At 51.3% G+C, this 25,924-nt stretch overlaps 1 protein-coding gene across 1 annotated transcript in view; it reads right to left on the bottom strand.

Moving 5' to 3' along the window:
- The window catches only part of LOC125956048 (mucin-19-like), a 46,470-nt gene extending 32,058 nt beyond the window's left edge, over positions 1-14,412 (bottom strand). The window contains exon 1 of the mRNA XM_049687569.1: positions 14,392-14,412. Within this exon, the coding sequence (XP_049543526.1) occupies positions 14,392-14,412 (21 nt within the window). The remainder of the gene's footprint in view (positions 1-14,391) is intronic.
- Between the last annotated feature and the right edge of the window lie 11,512 nt (positions 14,413-25,924).

Here is a 25,924-nt window from a genome sequence, read left to right on the forward strand (position 1 = left end):
GCACGGTCGTGAAGTGATATCATGCTACGTTTTTGCTTTGGCATCCCCTATTTTGGGGGGATGGGGGATGGGGGATGGGGATCATGCACAGAGTGACGGTTCGCAAATCGCTAATCATGTGACTGATCCGGAACATTCAGTCCCGCAACACACACACACACACACACACACACGCGGAGAGGTGTGTCCATCTAGCAAAAATGATGACTCCAAGGGATGACTGATGTTGACGCCGCCGGTGGAGGGTAGCCCGACGCTCGCTACGTTCCCCTTTCGGATAGGCCTGGCCGGCCTATGGTATTTAGTCGGCGCCTTTTTTGTTAGTAGCGTTAGCTCATTAGCATAAGCTGCTTGCTTGAAGATGCGGAAAGCGCTCCAGGAAAGTGGACCACCGGACGGAGGGACCGTTGTGTTAATGATTTTGTCAAAAGCGCCAATCGCGGCTGTTGTCGCTCCTATTGAGCCCTTTTACAATCCTTTTAATGGAGGCCTCTGTGGCTATTATTCGGGCCATAAAAATGCTCAATTTTGAAGATTCTCTTTTTTTGGAAAACCCACCGTTACTCACCGTTATTTTCGTTTGTGTATGTCATTATAATAAATGGCAACTTGCGAAGAAAATTTGGTCGTTGTTATGGGAAAGACTTGTCGAAAACTACGCATCTATGGCATCTGTTTTGTTTTTTAACTTACGGACCGAAGAGCCATTGCGGCTATTAACAATTTTAATATAGAATATTCCAATTGGGAAAAAGAAAAATTCCAATTTTTCGATTTTTCAATAAAACAAATTTTACACAATTCAAACAACAAAACACGTATCCATCAATTTTAATCGAGTGTTTCATAATCGAGGGCAAATAATGTACAGATTAAGCGTTTGCTAAATTGCAAATCGATCGGGTCCCACAGTTTTTTTTTGCAAACGTTGGTCTTGGAATTTCGCTTTAAAATTTCGAGTTGAGAGCTGCGGAAAAATCAATATCTTTGTTAGTATCGGATCGATTGATCCCCAAAAATTTCACACCATGCTCTTGAAAGGATAAGTATATTCGTGTAAAAAGAAAATGTATAAATTAAATGTGGAATAAAACAATTAAACACCTTAGTCCCCCCTCCCTTAAATGGTGTACCACTTGTGCGATGCCATTACTATACTGCTACTCCTACTACTACTTTGTTACTGGTCTGTGTACTGGTTGCTGCTGCTGCAGCAACCGAAACCAAAAACACGTAATTAATGATGGCATCATCATTGGTACCGCCGATTGTGACGCAATGTGACCATCATCATCATCATCATCATTATCAGCACGCGCCCATTTGCCACGTCACCCACGTTGCCACCTTGTCATGGCTGGCTGGACTCCTGGACTCCTGCGGCCCGGGAGATGATTCTCGCGTCATCGTCGTCGTCGTTGTTGTCGCCATCGTCGCCGTTGCCGGAAGTACGTTCGTTTCTCGGGCTGTCGCACGCACCATCACCACCACCACCACCACGCTTGACGCTTGACACTCCCCCTACCCCAAATCACTGGCCCCGGAGTGGAGTGTAAAATGGTCGCGCACAAGGCGCTCGTGTACCCCAGACATAATCCCTGCCGCGGTATCCCCGGGACTTTAATCCACCCGCTTCCTGCCTGCCTTCCTCTTCTTCTACCCTCCTTGAGTACTACTCCTGAGCCACCACCAGAAACTTTAATTAGCATGAAATTAAAAAGTTCTCCCCCGCCCTTTTGTCCAACACTCCTCACCCGGGGGGGGGGGGGCGGTCGTGGTGGTGAAACACAGGGGTAGGGATGATGGGAGGAGGTGGCGGCGGCTGCGGCCCAAAACGGTGGCCTTCGTGGTGCGTGGTGCGTCGCTCGGATTTACGCGCGCTCGCTGCTAATGTGTGTACGACTTTGTTTGTGGGGGTTGAGGGGGATGGCGGAGGGCTGTTTTCAGCTGTTCAGCAGCCAAAAAACCCCTTATTCTCGCCTCCTTCTCCTCCTACCCTCACAGACACCACAGCATCCGCATACACACAACAACAACCGGTGGTAGTACGGCCGGCCGGCTGTTTTGGGAAGTTTTCCCGGGGCCCAGGGAAAATCGATAGACCCGAGGAGGTCCTCCCTCGCTCCCCCTACCCCTCTCCCCTCCCCTCCGGGCTGTTACGGTGGAAAGCGAAAGGGGAAGTTGTGGTGTGGTGTGGAGTGGAGCTACTACTTTGTTTTGTATTAGTGTGACGCCTGACGGCCTTGTGTGTACGTGTGTACGTGTGTGTGTCTGTGTGTGTGTGTGTGTGTGCGCGCGAGAACTCACTACACAGTGGCGCTGACCTTGAAGTGGCGCGTCATCGGGCTCACGGGCACACCGAAAAAGTGGGACCGGAGGGAAACAGAGGGAGGTACGGTACCCGGAGACGGAGCGGGAGCCGGAGTTTGACGAACAAGTTTTGCCCGGAAAGTGGGTCAATTTTAAAAGAAAATTACGCAAAGTTTTGTGTGGCGTCGGGACTGGTTCTGGTGGTGCTGGGGGTGGTGTTGATGGAGGGGTAGGAGGAGAAGGAGGGCGACAACCCCTGGCGCACCGTGGCACCGGCGGCGCGATCCCAGCTGGAGCCCGCCATCGGCCGTCATTTTGAGCTGGCGGCGTGTGCTGTGATGGTGGACGATTACGATTGAGTCCATGCGTGTGTGTGTGTGTGTGTGTGCGTGCTTTCTCTCATTATATTTTAATCAATTGTGGCGTTGCCATTAAATAGTTCTGCTTCTGCTGTTTGTTACGTATGCTGAGGAGTGAGAGAACGACAAAGACATACCTGTGTGTGTGTTTATTTGTTTTATTTTGTTTATTTTTTGTGTGCGAAGAAAACAGATAAATAGCTCGCAGGAACAGAATACAGATGCATTGCATTGATAACGAGACAAACAGTAGCAACCGCGGTCCAGGCTTCACACTTTGAGACGAGCCTCTTGAAATCTAGGTCATTATACACGCAAATCGAAACTTTTAACCCTTCTATTTCCTGCTTTAAAAATATGCTCTTAAACATTAATGGGGATGAATCAAATCACAGATAAAAAAAAGGTTGGCCTAATATTAACAAAACTGAAGTGTCCAATTAGTATAAGACCATCTTGATTTTTTTTATTTTATCCCGAAAATAATGGTTTTGTAATTCGTAAAACGCGGTTTGGCAAGCGGGTTAATCAGTTTTGGTTAATTTTTAGAAGCACTCACTCTTCAGCACTGACACTGGCAGATATGGCCAAAACAATCTGCCATTTTTCTCGGCCAAGTTTTTCGGCCAAGGAGAGAAATGCATTTATTTCGCTGGTTAATATTAACATTGTGACACGGGTTTTTGGCTCAAAAACGATGGCAGGCGCTCTCCTTGAAGCCTAGATGTGCATTTTTATATGGAAAAAATACAATCTTGAGCCACCGGCTGCACAAAATTTCACCAGCAAACCACGAAGCAATTCTCAATAAACCATGGCAATAATGTATGAACTCAGTAGCAACATGTTCATTAAATGTCTAGCTTGAAGACGAAGCTCACGTCATCTAAAAATCAAAGATTTGATGTTGGAAAACCGTCGATTAACAACAAGAGACCTTGCTGATGATATTTGTGTCGCAAGAGGATCGGTCAATTGCATTTTAAAGGAGGTTTTAGGCGCATCAGAGTTCGAACACGATAATGCACCATTCTCCTACTGTTTTCACACGAGTTAGAGCAGAATTAAGCGGCTGCGAAGAACGAACTGAAGGCCTTTTCACGTTTTGTTGTGAAAATGGGAAAATCCGTTGGCATAAGTGCATTGTACAGGGTCTGGGAGGGATTACTTTGAAGGCAATAAAATTGAATTGAAAGAAAAATTAAGGTATTTTCAAAATAAATCGAATGTCACCTTATATTTTTTGGGGACATATTAGTAGTAGTTGTGGTTGTCTGCGGGCTGCAGATGCACCACCGGCCACGCTACCGCTTAGAGCGTAGAACACACGAACAGGTTTCCATTCCTTAATATGTCCGAGATCGGTGTGCTCGGGATGTTGGGCGCGAGGTTTACAAAAAAAAGCATTAAAAAAGAAACGAAAAACAAAAGGCCACCAACAAAAAAAAAAATTAAAGGAAACCGGCACCGGACGAACGGTGGTGGACCGATGGGTTTGACAAACCGCCCCCGGCCGACCGATGATTTACTACCACACCAACGCGTGCCAGCCCGTGGAGCAATCTGTTGCGAAAAAAATGCTTTTAATAACTCGGCCCGGCAGCAAGGCGCGCTCGCTGGGCCATAAAACCGAATGCCGGTTGGGTGGGCGGAAAATTATTGAGCGGAAGTGTGTAAATTTATTGCCTAACGGCTGGTCGGCTGGCAGCCCCCCCTCCAGCAATGCCTCTCCCTTCATTACACCCGTGGAGCACGTGTGGAGCATCGGCGGAAATCGGAAAATTACGCCGCACCGCACCGAGGAGCAGGAGCGGAGGCGAAAATCCCGGAAAAACAAAATGTGGAACAGACGCGGGCGTCGCGCATATATGCTAAACGCTTCCGTCGTCGTCGTCATCACCGCGCTTCTCGACGCTCCTCGCGCAACGCCTCATCGCGGTCTCTATCGAAAATTCGTTAAAACCAACCCCCCATTCCTTTTTCTCCACCATCCGCATTTAAGGCGAGATGAAGCAAGCGTTCGCCTAGGTTCGCCCCGAAATGAAAAGTATGAAGAACCAACCCCCGCCTCTCTCCCCCGACCCACGGAGTGGTCGGAAAAAAGTGAAAAGAAATCTGGCAAAGCGCCCGTGGGAGCTCGCGAATAAAACCATCAGGAACATCCGCGCGCGCACGCCAAGATGTTGCACTCATTCGCAACCTGGCAGCAACACCACCGCACGCACGCACGCACACACGCACGCACCCACTTCACCTCCCGGGTGGAGGGGTGTGGCGCGCACGTTTCGCTTCTGGCATGTCTCGACCTAATTTATTGGAGGGAAAATATGAAACAAATAACTCCTGGCGTGCTGGCTCGCAACACACACACACACACACACGCCTCTGCCGCCCCTGCCGCCCTCAAAAGATCTAATGGAAATTTATGGGTTTCACTTATGCTTCTCACCTCACTCTGCCTCCACCCCTGCTTCTTCTCCAACCCCTGGCAAGGAAGGAAAAAGGTGCTGGCTGCTGGCTGCCGGCGAAGATTCGACTTCAAATGTCGACAACGCGACAATCCGGGCCCCGGTGCTGGTGGTGGTGGTGGTGGTGGTTGTGTTTGGTAGTGCTTAAGGTGCGCGGTTAAGGTGCAACACCGCAACACCCAGGAACCAGCAAGAGATGCATTGAATTACGCTGTGTAAGGTTGTGTGTGCGTTGCAGTTGTTTGCTCTCTGCTGCGAGGTCAATGAATGCTGATGATGAGGATGCTGATGATGAGGATGAATGAGGGCCCCAAGGAGGAGGAGGAGGGGAGGTTCGTTTTGAGGTTTGTGTGTGTGTGTGTGTGTGTGTGTGTGCGCGCGTGTGCGAAAGTGTCAGTAACAAGGCCAGTAAAAACCCAAAGGACCACAAAGGCCATAAAATCCATCCATCCATCCGGCAACCATTTTATAGTTTTACGACGTCACCAGCAAGCGGCATTGACGTTGAACACAGGGACGAGGTACAGTGAAGGCTCTCTCTCTCTCTCTCTCTCTCTCTCTCTCTCTTCTCTCTATCTCTCTCTCTCTCTCTCTCGCTCTTAGGGAGAGCGATCTGCGGTTTGTTTGTTTGTGGCAAAGATACGATCAGAATATTAGGCAGATGTGGGAAATAAAATGGCTTTGCGGTCTCGTTACTCCACTCCTATACCACAGCAGATGTAGGGATGAGGGAGAACCCCTCGCGTGATATATATATGTGTGTGTGTGTGTGTGTGTGTCGTAAACATCGACATCGCAATTGAATAACGATTTCGACAAGTGGCGTGTGCGTGAGGCTCGAGTGGACCTCGAGTGGAGCGTCAACCTTGAGGCCTGCGAGTAATGCGTAAAGTAACACACACACGCACATACACACTAATTGGTTTGTAATCGTAGCAGCACTATCATCGAGGAAGGTGCCACCGAACGTACGCATTACGTACGACCCTCTGCTACACTGCTACACTGCGTACATATGTACCTGTTGACCACAGTGTAGTAGTTGCAACAGAACAACAGGAGAGACGTGAAGGCGATCGCGATAGCGCGAAGGTGCGTGTGCGTGAGTGTCCCCCACCCTCACATTCAATCGATGGTATCGCGCTTTTCCGCTCCGGGGGTTGCGCCATGACGTCACGGGGGTGATTGACGTTGACCAACATAGCCAACGATTTCCGGCGCGCGCTCACCGGGGATTCACGAGGCACAGCACAGCATCAATCGCGGACCGGCAAATGGGGTGGGGGGGTGCGGCCACAACCTCAAGCAGCCGCCCCCACGCAGCCTGTTAGCGGTTAATTCATCCCTTCGGAATCATAAACCAATCCCCCACAATCCAATACTCTCTGGCGGCGGCGGCGTTTGGCAAAGGGAGGCAGAGGGGTACACAATCTCTTGATGTCCTTGATGCCTGGATGTGTGCGTGTGTGTGTTCTGCGAAAGTCTAAAGTGCCCCAAGTGACTCGCTCGCCGCGTGAAGTCGCAAAAAGCTCTTCCTCATCTCAATTATCCTATTCTCTTCGGGGAGCAACGGACGAACGGTAGAAGAAGAAGACGAAGAAGAAGAAGAAGAAGAAGAAGAAGGAGGAGAAGAAAAGATTTGGCTGATGTCCTGGCTGGTGTCTTCCGGAGCGCATACAGGGCCCCGGGACACGGTTTTAGGACAATAGGACGCGATTGAACCATCCTCCTCTTCTCCATTATCGTTGATAACGGGATCGAATGAGTCCCGCGGGAGCGCTCGGTTGCTCGCCGTTACCGACCGTGACCGTCTTGGTTGGTCCCCATACACACCAGAAGCACCAGGATGTCGTGCTTCACTCCACAAACCTCAAAGACAGCAAAAACAGAGAGTGAAAGAGAGAGAAACTAAGAAAAGGAAAGAAAAAACAAAAACACTAACACCAACACCAGATTCAGGTCCCCGGGAGCCCCCGGGGTTCGGTCTGGTCTCGCGGCCGATGGTCGCGATGTACGCGAAGCAACGAAACCGGGCAAATAATCCGCGGATCGCCAGCATAATTATCATCTTCGTCGTCGTCGTCGTCGTCGTCGGTGGCGACTTCATAAAATATACAGTGCGACGCGTGAGTGAGTGAGTGTGAGGCCAACACTGGCCAACTATAGCCGCCGCTTCGCTGGAGTGTCTGCCTGGCCCCCTTGGGACCTACTAAGGGGAAACGCCAATTGAGCCGGAAAATGGGAAAATGGGACGCGGACTCGGCGTCGCGCCACGAGATGATTCATAATACGGGCAGCTGCCACTCGGGGGCTGGGTGTTTGTTGTGTGCCGTGCCTCAATAAAACAACTAGACCACCACCAGTATCACCCTCTCAACCCCCCTATGAAGGCCTAAGGCCTAGTAGTAGTAGCAGCAGCACCAGCGTCGTCGCCGCCAACGTCAATGTGCCAAACGCGACAGGAGGGTGACGATGTCTTAGCACCTCATGAACATTACGCACAAATGGTTGGATAAACTTTATTGCACTCTGCCGCACACTCCCTCCCTCCCTTCTAGTGACTTCTGATGGGACACTTCCAAACAGTGGTGCGCAGAAGATTTGGTTTTTTCTTCATCGTTTCTCTCTCTCTCGCTCTCTCGCTCTCGCTCTCGCTGTTAGCTCTCTGCCGTGGCAAACAAATGCAAAATAATGCTTCCACGTGCCTTTAACCGCCAGCCGCAGTGTAGTGTTGGCCGCTGGTCGCAGGACAACACACCTGTGTCATCATTATGCTCACGCATTATGCTTTTTCGATTAAGCTCGTTTTTTTCTCCGTTAAGCGACCAAGCGTCTTATCTGGCTTTAATCCTGTTAACGTATGCATTACAAGAACAAAAATTGAGACAAAATTTAAGTGGTGATAAAAGAAAAGGAACTAAATGACAGATAATTACAGCAACAAAAAAATGGTGCGCTATGCGACGAGCAGCCTTCCGGAAGCTAGCAAGCGACTTGATATGGTCAAAAACACGTTCGTGAACATGTTTGTTTTTGTTATTTTAGTGCTTTTTTATCAATTCCTTCTGCGTTTTCACGCAACTTTCACTTCATTCCGGAGCTCACGTTCTTCGTGTAGCAACTAAAACAAGAAGCTTTCCTTTCCAATTGTTTTGCCATCGAAGATTCAGCTGCTAACCATTTTTCGGTCCTGTTTTCCTCTTCAGCATCGCCTTTGGAGCTTCTTGTCGGGCTTAGGGCTTTAGCCGTATGGAAATTAAGCCTTGATCTCTCGATCTCTCTCTTCTTGTTGTCCAATAGATGCTGAGACGCTGTAGAGACCGGAACAGCATCCACAAAGTGCAACAGGATGTCCATTTTTGTCGACGAGGGGAAAAGCTTCTGCCTTTATCTCCATCAAATTTAGAATTCAACTAAAAAAGGTGTCCTTTTTTTGCAATTAAACCAATAAAGTTACCTTCCATATGACATTTACAGCACTCATTTATCTGTCTTAGTTTTTTTTAAACAGACATTCAAAATTTGTCCATTTTTCTTTAATAAATACGTAAATCAAAAACTCAACGGTCCTATTCTCAACTGGGCTAATGAACTGGTAACTATTTTTGAGCAATTCGAATCCGTAAAACAATGACTAAAAGCTGCACAGAACAATCACCAATACCATCAAAAACCCAACATCGTTTGCTCCAGCGGCGCACCGCTTGTTACGATGAAGGCTCTCGGCACCCTGTTTTTTTTGTTTGTCGTTTAAATCTACAAACAAATACGTTTACATCGTAATAGGTGACTGCTGTTAATAGTAACAATAATAATATATATTATTTTTCTCTACAGCTGAAAATGACGAGTTTTGAGCCGGATGTTGTGCGGGAAATTTCAATAACCCATTTTTCATTTGCAAAATAAAAAAAAATATATCAACTGAACGTTCTGCTCTAATGAATTGAAGCTTATTTGGTACATGCTCCGAACAAAAAAAAAATCGGGGAAAACGTGTTTCAAATGTTTAGGAGCAGCGATTTCAGCAATAAGAACGTAGAACGTTATTGGGTTAACAAATGTTAGTTGTAACAAAATTGTTAGTAAAAATTTGGATAGATTCCAGATTCCAGTCGGCTGCGGGATATGCCGGTTAGTGTTTTGAGCAAAAAAAAAAAACTCCCAAAGACACACCCAAAGAGCCTCCTGCGGCATCGCATCGCCTGAAGACTCCTGGTTTTGGTTTCTACCCTTTATGGTTTCCGCTTTTTCCGTCGCCACCGCCACCGTTGTTGCTGTTGGTTCCGCTTTCTCCGTTTACCGCTGCGAACAACCCCCTCCCCTTCGGTTCGCCTGCTGCGGTTAGGTGTTGCACCGGGACCTCAAGGGAGGCTCCGAGGTCATACATCGTACAACCCCCACCCCCTTCCGTCGGTTTCGCGGGAGGGGTGGTTGGGGTTTTGGGAAGCAATTATTTTTATCGTCTGATATAAATTACATATTTCCACCGCGCCCTCTCCCTCCTCAACAGACCTCTGGTTTTTTTTGGTTACCCCTTTTTTTCGGTCTTTTCGCCAAAAGACACCAAAAGAGTGCGTGCCGCAAGTCGTCTTCGTCGTTGTCGTCGTTGGGTTGGGGCCCCACGTATTGATGAAACTTCCCATCCATCCTGGCCTGACAAAAAAAAAACACAAAAAAAACCCCGAGGCCAGGCAAACGGCAGGCAGACCGACGGCCCGCGGCCTCGCGAAGGTGAGAGATGCGCGAATGCGCATCGGCGTCATCGGCATCGGCGATTCATTGATGATTTATTGATGATCTCCCGGTAATGACGATCATTATTTTAATAATAGATATAATTTGCCGATTTAATGGCCCCCCCAACTCCCCAACTCCCCATTTGCCAACCGACTATTGTCTATGGGTTGTTGCGGCGGCCATTTGGCGCACGGTTTGATGCTCACCCGATGATAATGAGCCCGTCCGCGGTTCGCCGCGGACGGTGTTGTGTCACGAACTCCTTACGCCATGGGGCGGGGGTTGTATGGTTTTTTTTTCGCAGGGGATGGGGGTGTATCGGGCGCGAAACATCCGCGGAACATGCAAACGCGTGCAAGGTAGCAGCAGCAGCAGCAGCAGGTGTGCGGACAGGGGGGGTCGCGAAAGCAAAGGGTGGTTGTTTTGCGTGCGTTTGCACCCCCGTCTGGAACCCAGCCATTTTCACTGATTTCCCTCAGACACGGAAATCGGGAGGGGGATGGGGGAGGCGGTTTTGTCGATTGCTTGGCATTAAGACATGAAAGCTTCGTTCTTTGGGACTTTCCTTTGGATAGGAGGAGGAATTGAGAGGGGGGGGGGGGAGGGGTGGGGAGGGAGGTGGTGAGTAAGAGGGGGGGTGGCAGTAGTGCTGGATGCAAAAAGATAGTGGTAAGCCACACACACACACACTCACACATCGCTTTTTCGCTGTCACAGATGGTCCCTCTCTCTCTCTTTCTCTCTCTCTCTCTCTCTCTCTCTCTCTCTCTCTCTCTCTCTCTCGCTCTCTCTCTCTATCTGGTGTTGTTGGCAATATTTGTGATAAATGACTAAGTCATTAGATAAATTACCAGCCAGTGCCAGCCAGGGACAGCAGTCAACCCCCTCCCCCTACCCCTCCGACAAGGAGGATAAGCGATATTCCCGCGCGCAAATTGGCGTGCCAAGACACGGCGAAGATACACATATACCTTCGGCATACGGCAACAGCAACAACAACAACAACAGGCGTAGGCCATTAATGACGATCCTATTAGAGTAATTAAAATACCATCCAGGCCAGGCCAGCAGACGAACCAACCAACCGAACGGGGACTACAACGGGGCCGGGGCAAAAAGACCAAAGACGACCACCAAACGACGGACCACCACCACCACCACTAACACCAAGGAAGGGGGAGGAAAAGAAAAGCGTTTTGCAGCAACCCCTGTCCGGGTTGTTTTTGGCGCCGGCAACAGCCGGCAAGATGAGTTGTTGCGCGTCGCGCAGCAGCAACGGCGGCAGCGGCGGCGGCGACGGAGTGTCGTTCTGCTTCCCCTCCCCCCCTTCTCCCTCGGACCTCACGCACACCCCCGGCAAGACCAAGACAACAACCATAAGACGACGACGACGACGACGACGACGTAATCGGACCTAATTTCGTGGCGTTACCCCGGGCGACAACGGACAACGGCTGCTGCTGCTGCTGCTGCTGCTGGAGCTGGTGCGGTCCTCGCATCCCGCCCCACCCCTTGCTCTAATCGCTGGTAATCCGAGCGATTCGATATCCTTTGCAGCAGCAGCAGCAGCAGCAGGGGGTCCAACATCAAAAGGACCTGGACCCGGGGACCTGGGGACCTGGAGGAGGGTTCGGAATGGTCAGCAAGCCGGGTAAGATGATGATGATCGGCGGATTTTGTTACGGTGTAAGTGTTGTTGTTGTTGTTGTTGTTGCTGCTGCTAGTAGTCCTTCTCCTCTCGAAGGGACGTTCGATTGAGGTGACGTTAATCCTTCTCTTAACGAAAAAGAAAACGAAATTCTCCGTAAGTGAACACCTACACACACAGACACAGGCACTTGGCGTTGGCGAACTCTCGGCAACCGACGGCGGCGGCGGTCGCGGATCTGCGCGAAACGTGGTGCTATATAAAGCCATTAACCTTCCGCACGTAAATGCGTGTGCCGAGAGCCACAGAGTGTCTCTGCACTGTTTGTCTTAGCGCCGAGTTGTAAGCTGCGGAAGCTGCCGGAAGGAAAGCAACGGTGAAAATGGAAATGAAATGAAGAAGTACATTGGGCCGGTGGATGGGGATGGGGAGGGTTGGGGGTTGAGGGAAACGCATGACCAACGCCAATAGCTTCGAGCTCGCGAAATAAGTCCTTTGAGCTAGAGAGACAGTCTGTGTGTTTGTGTGCGTGTGTGAGAGAGCAAAAGAGAGAGAGAGAGAGACAGTGTTGCAACAAAAAGCTTTAAAAACATGCTAAATTAGAATACCAAATCCACAAGAGCACACACACATACTCAGGGCACAGTGTCTGCATATGTGAGTGTGTGCGTGCGTACGTGTTTGGATAGAAGGGTGGAGAGGGTGTTTTTTTTAAGGGTGGAGGGGGAACGTTGATTTCTGAGCGACCGGAGCGACTTTCTGTATTTAGTACTTCAGCTATTCCTCCGTCGCGTCATCTGTGCTCCCCTTGTGTGTGTGTGTGGGCGCGCGCGTCATGCAGCACCCTTTTCTCCAGATGCCAATATGCCTTCCGCGGTTCTAGCAACGTGCTGGTGGTGAGGGATGATGATGATGATGGAAGAGATGAAACGTGTTGTGGAATGCGTTCCGGTTTGTCCCTTGCCTTTTTCTTTCCGTTTCCTTCCTTTTTTCCTCCGGGCTTTCAGAAAGAGGGGGCGTTTGTGTGTCTTGAAAGGTGGGTTGACGGTGCCCGGGAAGGGAGGGGGTGAAGCACACCACGCACGTACCAGGTAGTAACGTGGAAGAAGATGACGACGGCGACGGCGACTGCTATAAATCCTTCAAAATTAAGCAATCGCATAATGATATGCTAATTCCTTGTGCAGGCAGGCAAAGCGTGGGAGGGAGGGAGGGATGGAGGTTGTGTCGCTGATGCGGTGGTGGTGGTGGTGGTGGTGGTGGTGGTGGTGTGCAGGAAAGGAAGGTAGAAACACTTTCATCCGGCCGCAGCCGCGCATTCGTGTCGGTGTCGAGGAGTGGAAATTAGCAAGTTGCCAGTAGCATCCCTCACCCCCCGCACCACCATCCCGCACCCCCTTCTTTCTGTTTCCTCCCTTTTCTGTAAGCCCACCGAAGTGAATCGCGGGTGGATCTGTTGCATGAAATTGGGTGATTGGGCACGATTGGGGTTGACGCACGCGTGTGTCTGTGTGTTGGTGTGTGCGTGTGTGTGTGGAAAGCCCCGGGAAAAAGTGTGGAAGCGCGAAAACAGATTTACCACACACTGATTGGTTTGAGTCGAGTTGGTGGGAGGGTGCAGGCTAGCGGGGTGCGAAGAGTGCGTATGGGGTGGAAAAAAATGTTGGAAAAAAAAACGAAACAAAAAAAGCGAAAAAAGGGAAGACAGCACGCGCGCTCTCTCTCTCTCACACACACACACACACACACACACACACACACAAACACACAGACTAATCTAAGCAGAAGTTACGGGAGTACGCGAGCCCCAATATTGAATAAACATTTCGCCAGCCAACATCATCATCATCATCTGCATCAGCATCAGCATAAGCATCATCAGCGGGCTCCCGGGGTGCGAATCGAGCACCCACTGCCCCCCCCTCTCCGGCCCACCCGCGTAAATGATTCCCCGTTTTGCAGCCAATCGCAATCGGCGCCTCCTCGACTCCCTCATATTCCACTAAAAGCCTCCGGAAAGCAGAATCCGCCGCAGAAGCGCCGCCACCGACGATGCCTGATGAGTGTCAGGTGGTTGAAGGTGACGACAAATGGTTATGGGCTGCTGCTGCTACTGCTACTACTGCTGCCTTTCTCCATCAACCAACAGAGTGGGTAGCGCGCGCGGGGGGATGGAGGATGGGGGGGGATGTATAAAACAAAAACCAAAAGAAAGGAAGTGGATTAAGGACACTCCAGGCATCCCGGGTTCAGGGATGGCTTTTTTTTGTGTGGCCACTGCGCGCTTGTGTGTGTCTGTGTGTGTGCGAGGAATGGAACACTTAGAGCACTCGCGCACTTCTGCTTCATCCCCTTCACTAACTGTCTCCGCTCCTCCGCTTCCTTCCTTCCGCTTCATCCCTTAAGAACCTTTTTGTGTGGGTGGCGTTCGCGCGCGTGTACCGCGATTCCATTTTCCCGGGCGGCGTGCCAGTGCCACAGCAGCCCTCGGTGCCGGCAGGAGAAGGAGCGAGAAAGAGAGAGAGAGAGTGTCGCTCGACAAGTGATGACAAACCATAAAGATGCGTTATTTATACCGGCTAGAAGCGCTCGCGTGCGCCACTACTGCACCTGCTGACAATGTGGAGTGGTTGCCGCTGGTGCCGCTGCTGCTGCTGATGATGATGATTGGAGCGCCCAGGGTTGACACACATACACACACACACACACACACACACATGCACGGACGCACACAGTTAAGACGCAGTCTTGAAGACGCTTCAACATCTTGCTGCGCGAATTGTAAGCGCTTCGCAAAGCATTAGAGGGCGCTTTGCGAGCGCGCACACACACACACACACACACACACACACACACACATACCTACCGTTAGACAGCCCCCGCTCATCTTGGGACCAACCAACCAGGGCTGGGCTGGGCTGGAACTCCGAGCGAATGGAGCTCGTTTTGTGGTCAGTTTTGGGACCGGCGGCATGGGGTTACGATATTTATAAAATTCCTCCAGTCTGTGTGTGTGTGTGTGTGTGTGTGTGTGTGTGTGTGTGTGTGTGTGTGTGTGTGTGTTAGGGTGTTGTGGTTACCGTTGACCCAAGGGTGACCGTTCCAGGACACCGCAAACACCAGCAACAGCAGCAACAGCAGCAACAGAAAGGACCACCTTCTGGGCCATAAAGCGGCGGAGAGTGGCGTTGAGGGTTGCAGCAGCAGCAGTAGAAGTTTCTTAAGAAGTTCACGACCAAACCAAACCAACCCTCTTCCCCTATCTGTCTCTCTCTCTCTCTCTCTGCGCTGCCCATTCCGCTGCACCTCTTCATGGCCAAAACAAACGGCTTTCCAGTCAAAGGCCGGTCCAGGCGTCACGCGTCGTCCTTACTCTTCTTCTCCTTCTCCTTCTTCTTCTTCTCGCCCTCGTCATCATTGGCGGGTGGTGGTGCTTGGCCTGTTCCTGCGGTTTACTGCCGGCGAGCCAGTGTGCCTCTGTCAATGTACGTGTGTGTGTGTTACATCCTTTCGGTCCGGTTTCGGGACGTCCGGGCAGGTTGGGTTGGCATCTTAAGACCCGGGTCCTCTTGACCGATTCGATCTCCAACCGCCGCCGGTGCAGGTCGATCATAAATTTTACCCAACCCAACCAACCCGCCTTCCCCAGCACCCGTTCCCTGGGAAAAGAACCCTCCTGTGCACACACACACACACACGTACACGCGCACACACACGGGCACAACGGTGGAGAGATTCATTAAAATGAGATTAAAATATTTGCGAGACCCGAGGCCTTTCATGTTTTTGGGCGCCGTGGGCGTGTAGTAGTAGTAGTAGTAGTAGTGGTATGGGTGGGGAAGACACATTTTACTAGTGGCCTTAACGCACCTCCTTGCGCACACACACGCGCGCACACACACACACACACACTCATGCAGGGGGAAGGAATTAAAGTAATTAGTTTCAAGATGTTTGTCGAATAAGACGCTGTCGGTCGGTCGGTCGGTCGGTCGGTGTACTTGGCTTTTCCGTTGGCGGGACGACGATATGTTCGACTGTGTGTGTGTGTGTGTGTGTGTTTGGTAGGAGTCTGCAACATCCTCTCTCCCCCGTTGGGGGTGGTGTAATTTTGAAGTTGGCGATAGCGCTGCGTACGCCAGACGATCGCCACACTTTTCGGGGACTGGGACTGTGTGTGTGTGTGTGTGTGTTTGTGCCATGGCCCGTAGCTAATTGACCCAAGCGCGCCTCAGGACGAACGGCATATCCTTCTTCTCCTCCCCCCACTGGAGTGTCTTGTGCCTGGTGGTCACTGGTTTTTTGTTGGGGGAGGGAGGGAGATGGGGAGGGGGAGGGGGAGGAAGGGGTGACATCGATCATCGAGTGGACCGCAGGCAGCTGGTGGTGGTGGTGGGGGAAAGGGTGTAGAAAGGGGTTGCTGATGCTGCCTGGTCCGGTTTATGGACCTTCAGGTTGGTCAGGGCATTGGTCAGGGCATATTGGAAGCTTGAACAGACCTCGACCACACTCACACACATACACACACACACACACCTGCACCTGCGGCGCGTTACGATGCGCGCGAGCGAACGAGCGGCCGACTCCCCGGCCTTGGGGCTGCATTTCAATTAATCACCCCCGCAACCCCCTCCCTTCCTACACTACACCGAGTTCGGTCGAGCATTCCGGAGCGTTCCGGAGCGTACCGGGCATCCCGGGGCCCAACCCGGGGAACCAAAACCGCCATTAATCGTCCTAGCCGGGCCGAGAGCTTCCGAGAGGTTTGGTCCGGCGTGCGACGTACTGTTCGAGCTCGAGTGCTCGAATAAATTTCCAATATGATTGATGTATTACCACACTCCTTCTCTCTCTCCGTTTCCAACCCTCCGGGGGAAGTCAATTTCCCTTCTTCGATCGACGACGGTTCGATCCGGACCCCCGGACCAGGATCCGGATCCGTGGCGCTGAATTGTTAACCTAGCCGCTGTTCGGAACGGTTTTGTTTTGGGACCAGAAACAATTATTCACGGCATAAGCTCTCTCTCTCCTTTCCCTTCACTCACTTCTGAGTGAGAGAGTGTGCGCTCTTCCTCTTCGCTCCCCTGCTCCTTGCTGCTGCTGCTGCGGCCAGGGGGTAATAAATCATTTTCCCACCGATGATTACAGTGTTTTCCCTATCCTCCTCTGGAGTCCGCACACAGACTGATGTGGCACGCTGCAACCGGTGGCGAAGGTTGCGGCGACGTTCGCGTCGTCGTGTTGCACGTTCGCGGTTCGCGCTCGCCAATCTAAAATTGATTGCCATCGTCTCCGGGACCGGGGACACAGGACGCCCCGGGGTGTGGAGGGTGCGTTGTTTTTGGCGCGATTTAGCACTTCCACTCCCTTCTCTCTCTCTGCCCTATCTGTATCCCCTTTGTAGCGACTAGCAACTAGCGAGATCGCCTCGCTGGGTCCACTAGCGGTTGGTTCTCGCTGGTGCGGGGCGCAGAAGTTTGGAATTAACTTCCGCATCCACCTGCCACAGAGAGAAGGGGGGGGGGTGTTGGGGGGTTGAGGGGTTGAGGGTGGATGCTGTACCGGCCGCCAATCACCAATGGCGAATGTTGCAAACGTCCGGTACGGTACCAACCGGAGTGTACGCGCCGGCACCCCTATATATCAGTACAGGAAGGGGGAGGGGGTTGCAAGTACCGCTCGTACCGTTATCTCCCCTATCCTGTCTGTCGCCCAGGACGACGCGCTTCGCCCGCCGGATTGATGGATGCGAAATTGATGAATGAATTGTGCGTGATACCGCGGTACGGGTGCGAGAGAGAGAGAGAGAGAGCGAGAAAAGGGGGATTGAAAGGGGTGGTTGTTACCCCTTAATTTGTTTCCAACACCCCGGGGCCTTCAGGTCCTGCCTATCCGTTTGCACAGTAATTTAAATGTCAAGGAAGCGCGCGCGCGCGCGCGCCCATTCATCTGACCAATCTCGCAATGCTGCCTGCCTGCCAATCGCAGTGAAGTGGAGCCGGAACCGGAACACGGTACGGGACGGAGTGCCCCATAATGGAGTACCACTGGGAGTGATTTTTAATTTAAACGCTCAGAGCGTCCAGCGCGCCCGAAGAGGGAAAACGTTCCAATTCCAATTACCGGGCTTGACTTGCAGAACTGTTGGTGCCAGTCTCCGTGCCCGGGTGGGGGTCACAATGATGGGGCACATTTCTTAACATCCCCCCTTTCACCGTGCACCCCCCCAGCCCCTTCTCTACGCGCCGTAAAATAGTCATTTGCAGGTGGAGCAGAAAAAGAGGGAAAAACAAAAAGGGGGGCAAATACTTGAACCAGAATCGATTGCTGTTTCCCAATCGACCCCAGAGGAAGGAGGTAGCTGAAGGGGTGAGGGAGGGGGAGAGAAAACACACACACACACGCACGTTCGCACTACGACTAGCGAACAAAACTGTCAAATGTCTCGCGACCTATTAAAAAAAAGCAATCCTGCTGGCTGCTAGAAATCGATCAGTGTGTGCGTGCGTGTGTGTGGCTGTTTTTTACGCACACTGAGTCGCTTAGTGCAATGCCGTCACAACAATCCAACAAATGGTGTGCGTCATTCTTCCAAGCGCAATGTTATTCATCTCCATTCCAGAGGACAGTGGCAACAAAAAAAAAACAGAACGCGGTTCCCTGGCCGGTTGAGAGGAAACGGATGTGGCAGCTGCTGCTGCTGCACGGATCTAATCCTCCGAAAAGGGATCCCCAACAACACCCCAACGATCCTCTATCCCTCAGTGGCTCAATGGCCGGCCAACTTTGATTTAATTTGCCATACTTGCGATATTCTCTTTCTGTCTCTCTTTTCTCTCTCTTCTCTCTCTCCCTGGGTACTAGCGGGTAGTGGAAGATAACTAAGGGAAGCGGGTTGGAGGAGAAGGAGGAAAAGGGTGAGTCAAATATCCGTCTCATCATCCGTAACGAGCGTCGAGCCGTCCCCTCGACCTTCCCTTCTTGCCGGCCCTAACCGGACAGGAAACAGGAACGAAAAAAAAAAGTCGTCCTCGTCTAAGACTAAGACAGCAGCCTTCATGAGCTAAAAACCCGGGGGGAGGGGGGCAATAAAGAAAAGAAGTTGCACCCCCCGTTCGACGAAGAGGGTGGGAAGCATCGCGGAAAGGGGCGAACCGGGCGGCCGGGCGGGTGGGTTGGAAAACAAATTCCGGTCAAACGGTTAACGGGTTTCGCAAAGAATCTGTTTATTTTTATTTGTTAACTTTGGGCCCCGGACAGTGAACCCGGGGGTGAAAGGGGTAGGGGTGCGCTCGTGCCCGGGAGTTTGAAGCTTAATGCATCGTGGGGAACCGCCGAGTGGGAGGATGGAGGCTCGTGTTTTGCGTTTATTTCATTTCAAGCAGCCCATTCGCAGCCCTCTCGCCTCCCCGTTCCGTGGGGGGATGTTCTTCTCGGGGGAGGATCTGTCCGGGGAGGATGGTTGTTGCAAGCGTCTGGTTTTGGGGGCTGTGAAATGAAGTGATTTTAAGGGTTGCTAGCCCCTCAACCCTCCCACGCGAAACCATTTCACACACACACAACCTGCCAGTTCGATCCAGTCCGTGCTTTGGAGTCGCTCCTTAACGAGCGTCCCTCTATTATCCGCTTTGCCCGGAACCAGATGCTGCTCCCCCGCACCGATCGAAGTCCTTCAACCCGTTCCCATTATCTCTACCCCATTTTCCCTACCTCGTGCTCTGTGCTTCTTCTTCTTCTTCTTGTTCATCATCATCGTCAGCCCTGTTTCAATTGCCTCGAACTAATGCCCACTCGGGCCAATCACCTGCAGTATTATGCAGTTTGTGTTGTGTGAAGCTGTGAAGATGTGCCACGCATTACACTTCACTCTTCATCAGCTCCATCCCCCATCCCCCATCTCCATGTTTAGGGTTTTGATTGTTCTGTTTACCTTTCCTTCCGTTCCCAGGGCTCACCGTTTCGTGCGTTTCCCGTGTTTTCATCCCCCTTTTTTTGCGTTTTCCGTCTTTTCCTTTTTCCATTCCATTCTGCCTCCCCCTCCTCCTCCTTGTCATCATCGTCGTCTTCTTCTTTCTCGCCGTGAAACGGGAAATACTGGAATTTTCATTGCTTTGTTTATGGTTGTTTTTGACTAATTAAAATCAAGAAGCCGACCGCCACCCAGCGCAAGGATGCGTTTCCCGGGGAGGAAGGGAGGGAGGGGAGGGTGGGGATCAGGGGGTGCCTACCACAGGACTTTTAAGGACTCGCCAGCGTCGAAGAAGCGCCCACTGCCTAGTGGTGGTGGTGGTGGCTAGGTGCCCATGTTTGTGGACGACCACCACCACCACCCTTCCTCGCATTCCGGGGGTTCGGAGTTGGCTCCTGGGATTCCCTTCCCCCTCCCTGCGCGGGTAGCGTTTTGAATTGCATACTAATCAGCTACTTTCAGCTACTGGAACGTTTGTGATTTTCCCCCTTTGCTCGCCTTTTTCTGCGTTTTTTTTCTTCTTGTGTGTGTGTGTGTGTGTGTGTCTCGTTTAATTTTTTTATGTGGTCTACTTCCACAAAGAGGGAGGGGGGGATGGTTGTCATTTCCATTTTGAAGGAAGGCTGCTCGGCCGGGCCGGGCAATTTCGGGGGTTTTCCGACATTCCGAACCCCCGCAACCCCTTCCGCCTTCCTTCCGCCTTTAAAACAGCTCCATTATTCCATCGCTGCTCGGTGCCCGGCGCGTACGCGCGTATCTGTGTCAGGATTAATTTAATGGTTTGTCTTTTCCGTGTGCTTTTTTCGTTGGTTCGGTTCGGTTCGTTTTTTTTTTTGAGTTGTTTTCGCCTCGCAATTCGATTGTCCAGCCATTTAGGAGCCTCCGTGCGCGCTTCCCCCGCTTCACGTTTCAAGGGATTCCGGGCTCCTTTTCGCGGGGATTCATTCATTACCATTTTCGTGAGCCGTCGAGCGGGACCACAGCAACAGCACAACCAAAGCAGAAAAAACAAAAACAAACGAGATAGTGAGAAGAAAAAAAAAAGCAAGCGGACGACCAAAAAGGGGAAGCTCCTCCGCCTTGTTTACCGTTGCTGCTGCTGCTCCTATCAATGCTCAATCGCGGTGACCCGATCTCCACCATCCACCATCCACCTTCCGTTTGCAGTTTGCCACTCCGTTTCGCGGCACCCGAGGGACAAACCGAGGCTAATGAATAAGCCGGCCCGGCCCCGAGTGGTGGTGGTGCCTTTTTAGCTTTAATGACTTTACTAGCTCTCGGGGTGTCCGGGTCCGTTGGTCCTTGGTGGGTTTTGGATTTGTTTTGCCCAGCCCGCGCGCTCCATAATCAATAGAATCAATCGTAAAACAATATTGTTTATAGTGTAAATAATGTAATAATTTATACCAGCAGAGGCAGCAGCAGCAGCAGCAGTGGTCTGCGGACTTCGTGGCACGGGCGTTCGCAGCTTCGCAGCGCAGGACGAAGCATAATTTATGTGTCCGGAAAATTCTCGTTTGTGTTTTTCTTTTTTTTTTTCGTCGTTCGGGCTTGGTTTCTTCTAATTGCTATTGTTGTTTTTTTTCTTCTGTTGTTGCCATTATTATTGTTTGACCATCTTCGGCACTTCGGAACGCCTCAAACGCACACACACACACACACACACTATTTGAATATAAATTAAGGCTTTTCATTACGCTCGTAACGCAACGCGCGCGGTTCGTTGTTTGATGAGCCGCTGAACTCTTTTTTTCTTCTGCTGTTTTTGTGCTTTTTTTTCTCGTTTTCTGTTGTACTTTTTTTATGTCGCCCGCCCGCCGTTCCTTCTCGGTCATTTCGGATCCGTTTGGGGATACTTTTCCATCGCGTTCACATGCATACAGACTTAGCTTGACGATGACGACGCTCATAAACTATTAGCTTGTTACATTTTTACACAAAATCTTTTCGTTGAATCTTCCGGACTGACACTGTCCCTTCAGGGCTTCTCCCCCGAGCCGGGACCGAGTTTCTGGCTGCTGTTCTGTGTCCATATTCATATGTTTGCCCTCAGGATTGATACCTTACTCATAATGCATCCGTTACCTCGTTTGCTTCGAACAATCACTTAGCTTTGTCCAATACTGAAAAACAAAAAACCGTTTTCCCCTTAGAGGTTATTGATGATTTGATGCAAGTTAAGTGGTTTGGTTTTTAAATTTAAAATAACCGTCCCTGCGTGTGTAACGAACGGTTTAATGCGAAAAAAAAACAGATGAACCGTTCGTTGACTGAAAAAAAAAGACACTTGAAAGCAGTGGAATGTGGACAAAACATCTGGAAAAATGATTCTTTTACAAGGATTGCCTTGCTCGGTCGGTTTATATAGTTAGCTTAGATAATATCGGGGGCTCAATAGCAACGATACTACGGGGACTACTACAAAAAGGCAAGCATCGAACGTGAATGAGAAAGACGCAAAAAGGCGGTTCCGCGGTTCGTTCGTTCGGCAGTTCGGTTCGGTCAATCCGGAGGCCCCACCGACCGACCAACCGACCGCCTTTTTGGCTACTGGCGTAATGAAAAATCGATAATTAAAGGCACCGCACCCTCGCAGCAGCAGCAGCAGCAGCGCTTTTGGGGGTGAGTTTTTCAAGGATTTGCGCCGCAGCCGCCGCCGCAGCCGCCATCCTGTCCTGTCAAATCTGTTTGATCGATTCTTCATCCTGCGGTGCGGTTCTTGGACCCCGCGCCACGTTCCCCCGCCATCCCCCCCGGGATAATGATCTTAATTATCTTTAACGAGGTAGGTCATGAGGATTGCGGGGGTGGTGGTGGTTTAGGGATGAGGGTCGGGGGGGGGGGGGGGGGTGATTGGTGAAGGGGGAAGGGCGGCGATAATACGCTGCAAAAGGTGGCAGTGGCAGTGGCGACCGCTTGTCAGAATGATTTACTCCCCCTCTCCCCCCCCCCTCATTCAACCCCCTCCTATCCCCACTTTCCATTGCTACCACTCCAACACACATACCCAGGGGCCACTCGGCCTGGTTTGGCAGCTAATTGAAAAGGGAGGGTACACTACCCCATCAAAGGGCAGGCAGGCAGGCAGGGAGGGGAGGAACGGGCGCGGAATGGCGGATCTCCTTAAAGCCAGCTTTCGAGACCACGTCGGTCCCCGGCTTTAAGCAGTTGTGTCTATATAGGCATTGTTGCGCTCTTCGGATTTCTGCGGACGCAACGCGGAAATCGATTTTCCAATCGACTCGAGGCAACACTCGGGAGGCACCAACAACAACAACAAAAACCGAAACAGCGAAAAAAAACGCGAAAATAAAAATTAATAAAAGATGGAGACCGGAGACGGAGACGGACGCGACCGCAACACTCGCATCTCACGGCGACTCCTCTGGCTGAGAGTAATTAAATTTTAATCTCTCTCTCTCTCCATTGGACAGGGGTCTCCTCCTCCCCTACCAAATACACACGCGATCATGCGCACACACACACACACACGCACGCGAGGGACGCGTATTCATGAGAAGGACTTTAAACGCGAAGGAAAAGTTCCGAAGTCGTAGGAAAAAAAAACAAGAAGCAAAAATCTAAACTATCGAAGAACGAGAGAGCTAGAGAGAGAGAGAGAGAGAGAGAGAGAGAGAGAGAGAGAGAGAGAGAGAGAGAGAGAGAGAGAGAGAGAAGAGAGAGCAAATAGAAAAAAAGAAAGAAGACACGGTGATTGCTGGTGATCGCGCGCGCTTTGGCGAGTTTGTGGTTTGCGCTGCTGCTACGCGCGCCCCCTTTTGGCCGGGAATGAATAATTGAGCGCGGAAGCTGGCGGGACAGCTTAGCCCCCTCCCCCTCCCCTCTGCACTCACCCTTCACCAAGTGTGATGCAGTGAAAGTAGGAGGTACCGGCGAGGAAACCGGAAGTGCTGACCGGGACCCGAGGACCAACCAACCAACCAACCAACCAACGTAAATGTAATAATTAAGAAGACCTCGAAAACCTTTTACCCGGGACAGAATATATGCGCGCACGTGTGCGTGTGTGTGTGTGTGTGTGTGTGTCGAGGGATGCGTCGAGGGATTTGAAGAAAACCCCTTTTTTGCGCCCGGAAGCGTTTGAGTGTTCCTTAACACCACCAGCGGAGCGGACGACAACGAGGCGTGTAAGCGAAACGGGAAACGCAACCGAGAGCAACAACAGCAGCAGCAGCAGCAGCAGTAGCTGAACAAAATGAAAAAAGGCAGCAAAACGAAAAAAAACGAAATAAAAAGGACCCAACAACTACAACGAGCAGACAGCAGCAGGTAGAAGTCAGGTGAAAAAACGGATCGCGGGAGGGAGGAGGGGGGAGGGGATTTATCAACAACAAAAAACCGCCCCCTCCCTCCGGAGTCTACTTCACTCCCCACTCCCCTCCGCGTGAGTCCCGGTGACCTTATCCCGGTGAATGGCATCGAAGCCATATTAATATTATACGGAAATACCTCGGATGCTACTGCAGGTACCGCCCCCACCCCTATTCCTTCGCGAGTTAAAGTCTCTCTCTCTCTCTCTCTCTCTCTCTCTCTCTCTCTCTCTTGCGCGCGCGCGCGCATGCTTTAGCTCTTGCTGGGTTTTTGTTTTATTTAATTTCGTCTCTCGCGGTCGGGCACATTTTTCATAAATTTCAATTACGATACCGGCCATGCCCTTGGCTTCTCCCAACACCACACCACACCGCCCTGTAACACGCCCTTACGCGCGTACGCCCCAAAAACCTCTCTTCCCCCCCGCCCCTCCCCCCACTGTACGAGACGGGATCGAGATCGGTTTTTCGGCTGGGAAAATTAATCAAAAAAGGATAATTCAATCTAAATTTTACTCGCGCCGACCGGCCAGTCCAGTCCGGTCCAGTCCTGGTCCGGTCCGGTCCGGTCTGGGTCCCGGATGGTCGCGAGCGGAGCGGACAGAAGAAGGAGTAATATTGTGGTGCCAGGCCCACGACGGCAACGACGACGACGACGACAGCAACAACACAAAAAAAGGCTAAATGGTATCCTGGCATGAGCGTGAGCAAAGTTCAGACATGAACAGACGTGCAAATGTGTGTCTGTGTGTGTGTGTGAGTATGTATGTGTGTGTGTAAATGGGACACAGCGAAACGGACATAGAGCCCCTGTTTGAGCCCCATATTATATAGAATTCACATACTATTATATAGAATTCACAAAACACAACATCGCACCAGAAAGTGGCTTGTTTTTTGTTGCGTTATCGCAACGAAAATTTCCGATGTGTGTCTCTGTATGTGTGTGTGTGCAGGACAACCTCCTCGAAGGTGCTACTCCATGGGCAACGAAGAAAAACGAGGGGGAATCTGTTAAAAGCAGGAACCACGTACGTGTGCTTGCGTGGAAGGTAATTAACCATCCGAACTGGACCACCAGCGAGGTGCAATCTTTCGGCTCGATCTCAATCCCTCATGCCTCACAATCACGCGCCCACACACACACACGCACGCACGTACGCATCCTCATATTGCCGCTCGCCTCTCACTTCTAAATACCCAACAAAGGCCCATCCCCTTATTGTCGGTCGGAAATAAAAGAAAGAGGTGGTAATCTCACATGTATTACGTGGTGGTGCTGCTGCTGCTACTGCTACTGACGCGAACGAGCAATCCTTCAACCCCTTTTTACCGGAGGGGAACAAAACAGCTTAATCCGCTCTCTCTCTAGCTCTCTCTCTCTCTCAAAGCGATGGGAACCGCACCGAATCACAATCAGAACTCATTAAGACGCGCGCGAGACGCTGGCTGCTGGGCTCGTTTGTGTGCGCGAAAGGAGAGAAATCTTACGAAATACGGGTGTGTGTACGGAGCCCCCTCGCACCGCTCTCTAGGCTAGGAAAATGACAGGCATTTCCCCCCTCTCCTCCACCTCACCTCTCTTCTTCTTCCACCTTTGTCTGAGCTGACAATTAATATAATTGTGGAGATAGCGAATTTTCCAATTTCATAAAAACCTATCCCAGTAGAGCGCCACACAGGAACGCCGCTCGGTAGGACCGCAGTGACGTGTATGTGGGAGGTGGGGTGGGGGAGGGCGGGTGGTGGGCCGATGCCCGAGGCCGGTGGAAGACGCTCTCGACTCGCTTTAGGGAGGCGGAAAAAGGGGTCGCGAAAGATAAGGCTACACCGTGGTGGTGGTGGTGCTGGTGGAGTGCGTATACCGCGTATGTGCCCGGCGCGTGTGTGTGTGTGTGTGTGTGTGTGTGCACCATGTTTTCCTCTCCATGACGGTCTCGTTCCTCTCATTCCGAGCCGAACGGAGTAAGGGTTCGTAGTTCGTGGTGAGAGGGATGCGGGTGGAGAGGGGATGGAAGGGGGATTGGGGGTGGGGGTTTTGGGTTTGGCAAAAATAAAGATAAAACCACGTCAATATCGCTATCTGGTCGCTCGGTTGC

This window comes from Anopheles darlingi, chromosome X, assembly GCF_943734745.1.
Source record: "Anopheles darlingi chromosome X, idAnoDarlMG_H_01, whole genome shotgun sequence".
Classification (NCBI taxonomy): Eukaryota; Metazoa; Arthropoda; class Insecta; order Diptera; family Culicidae; genus Anopheles; species Anopheles darlingi.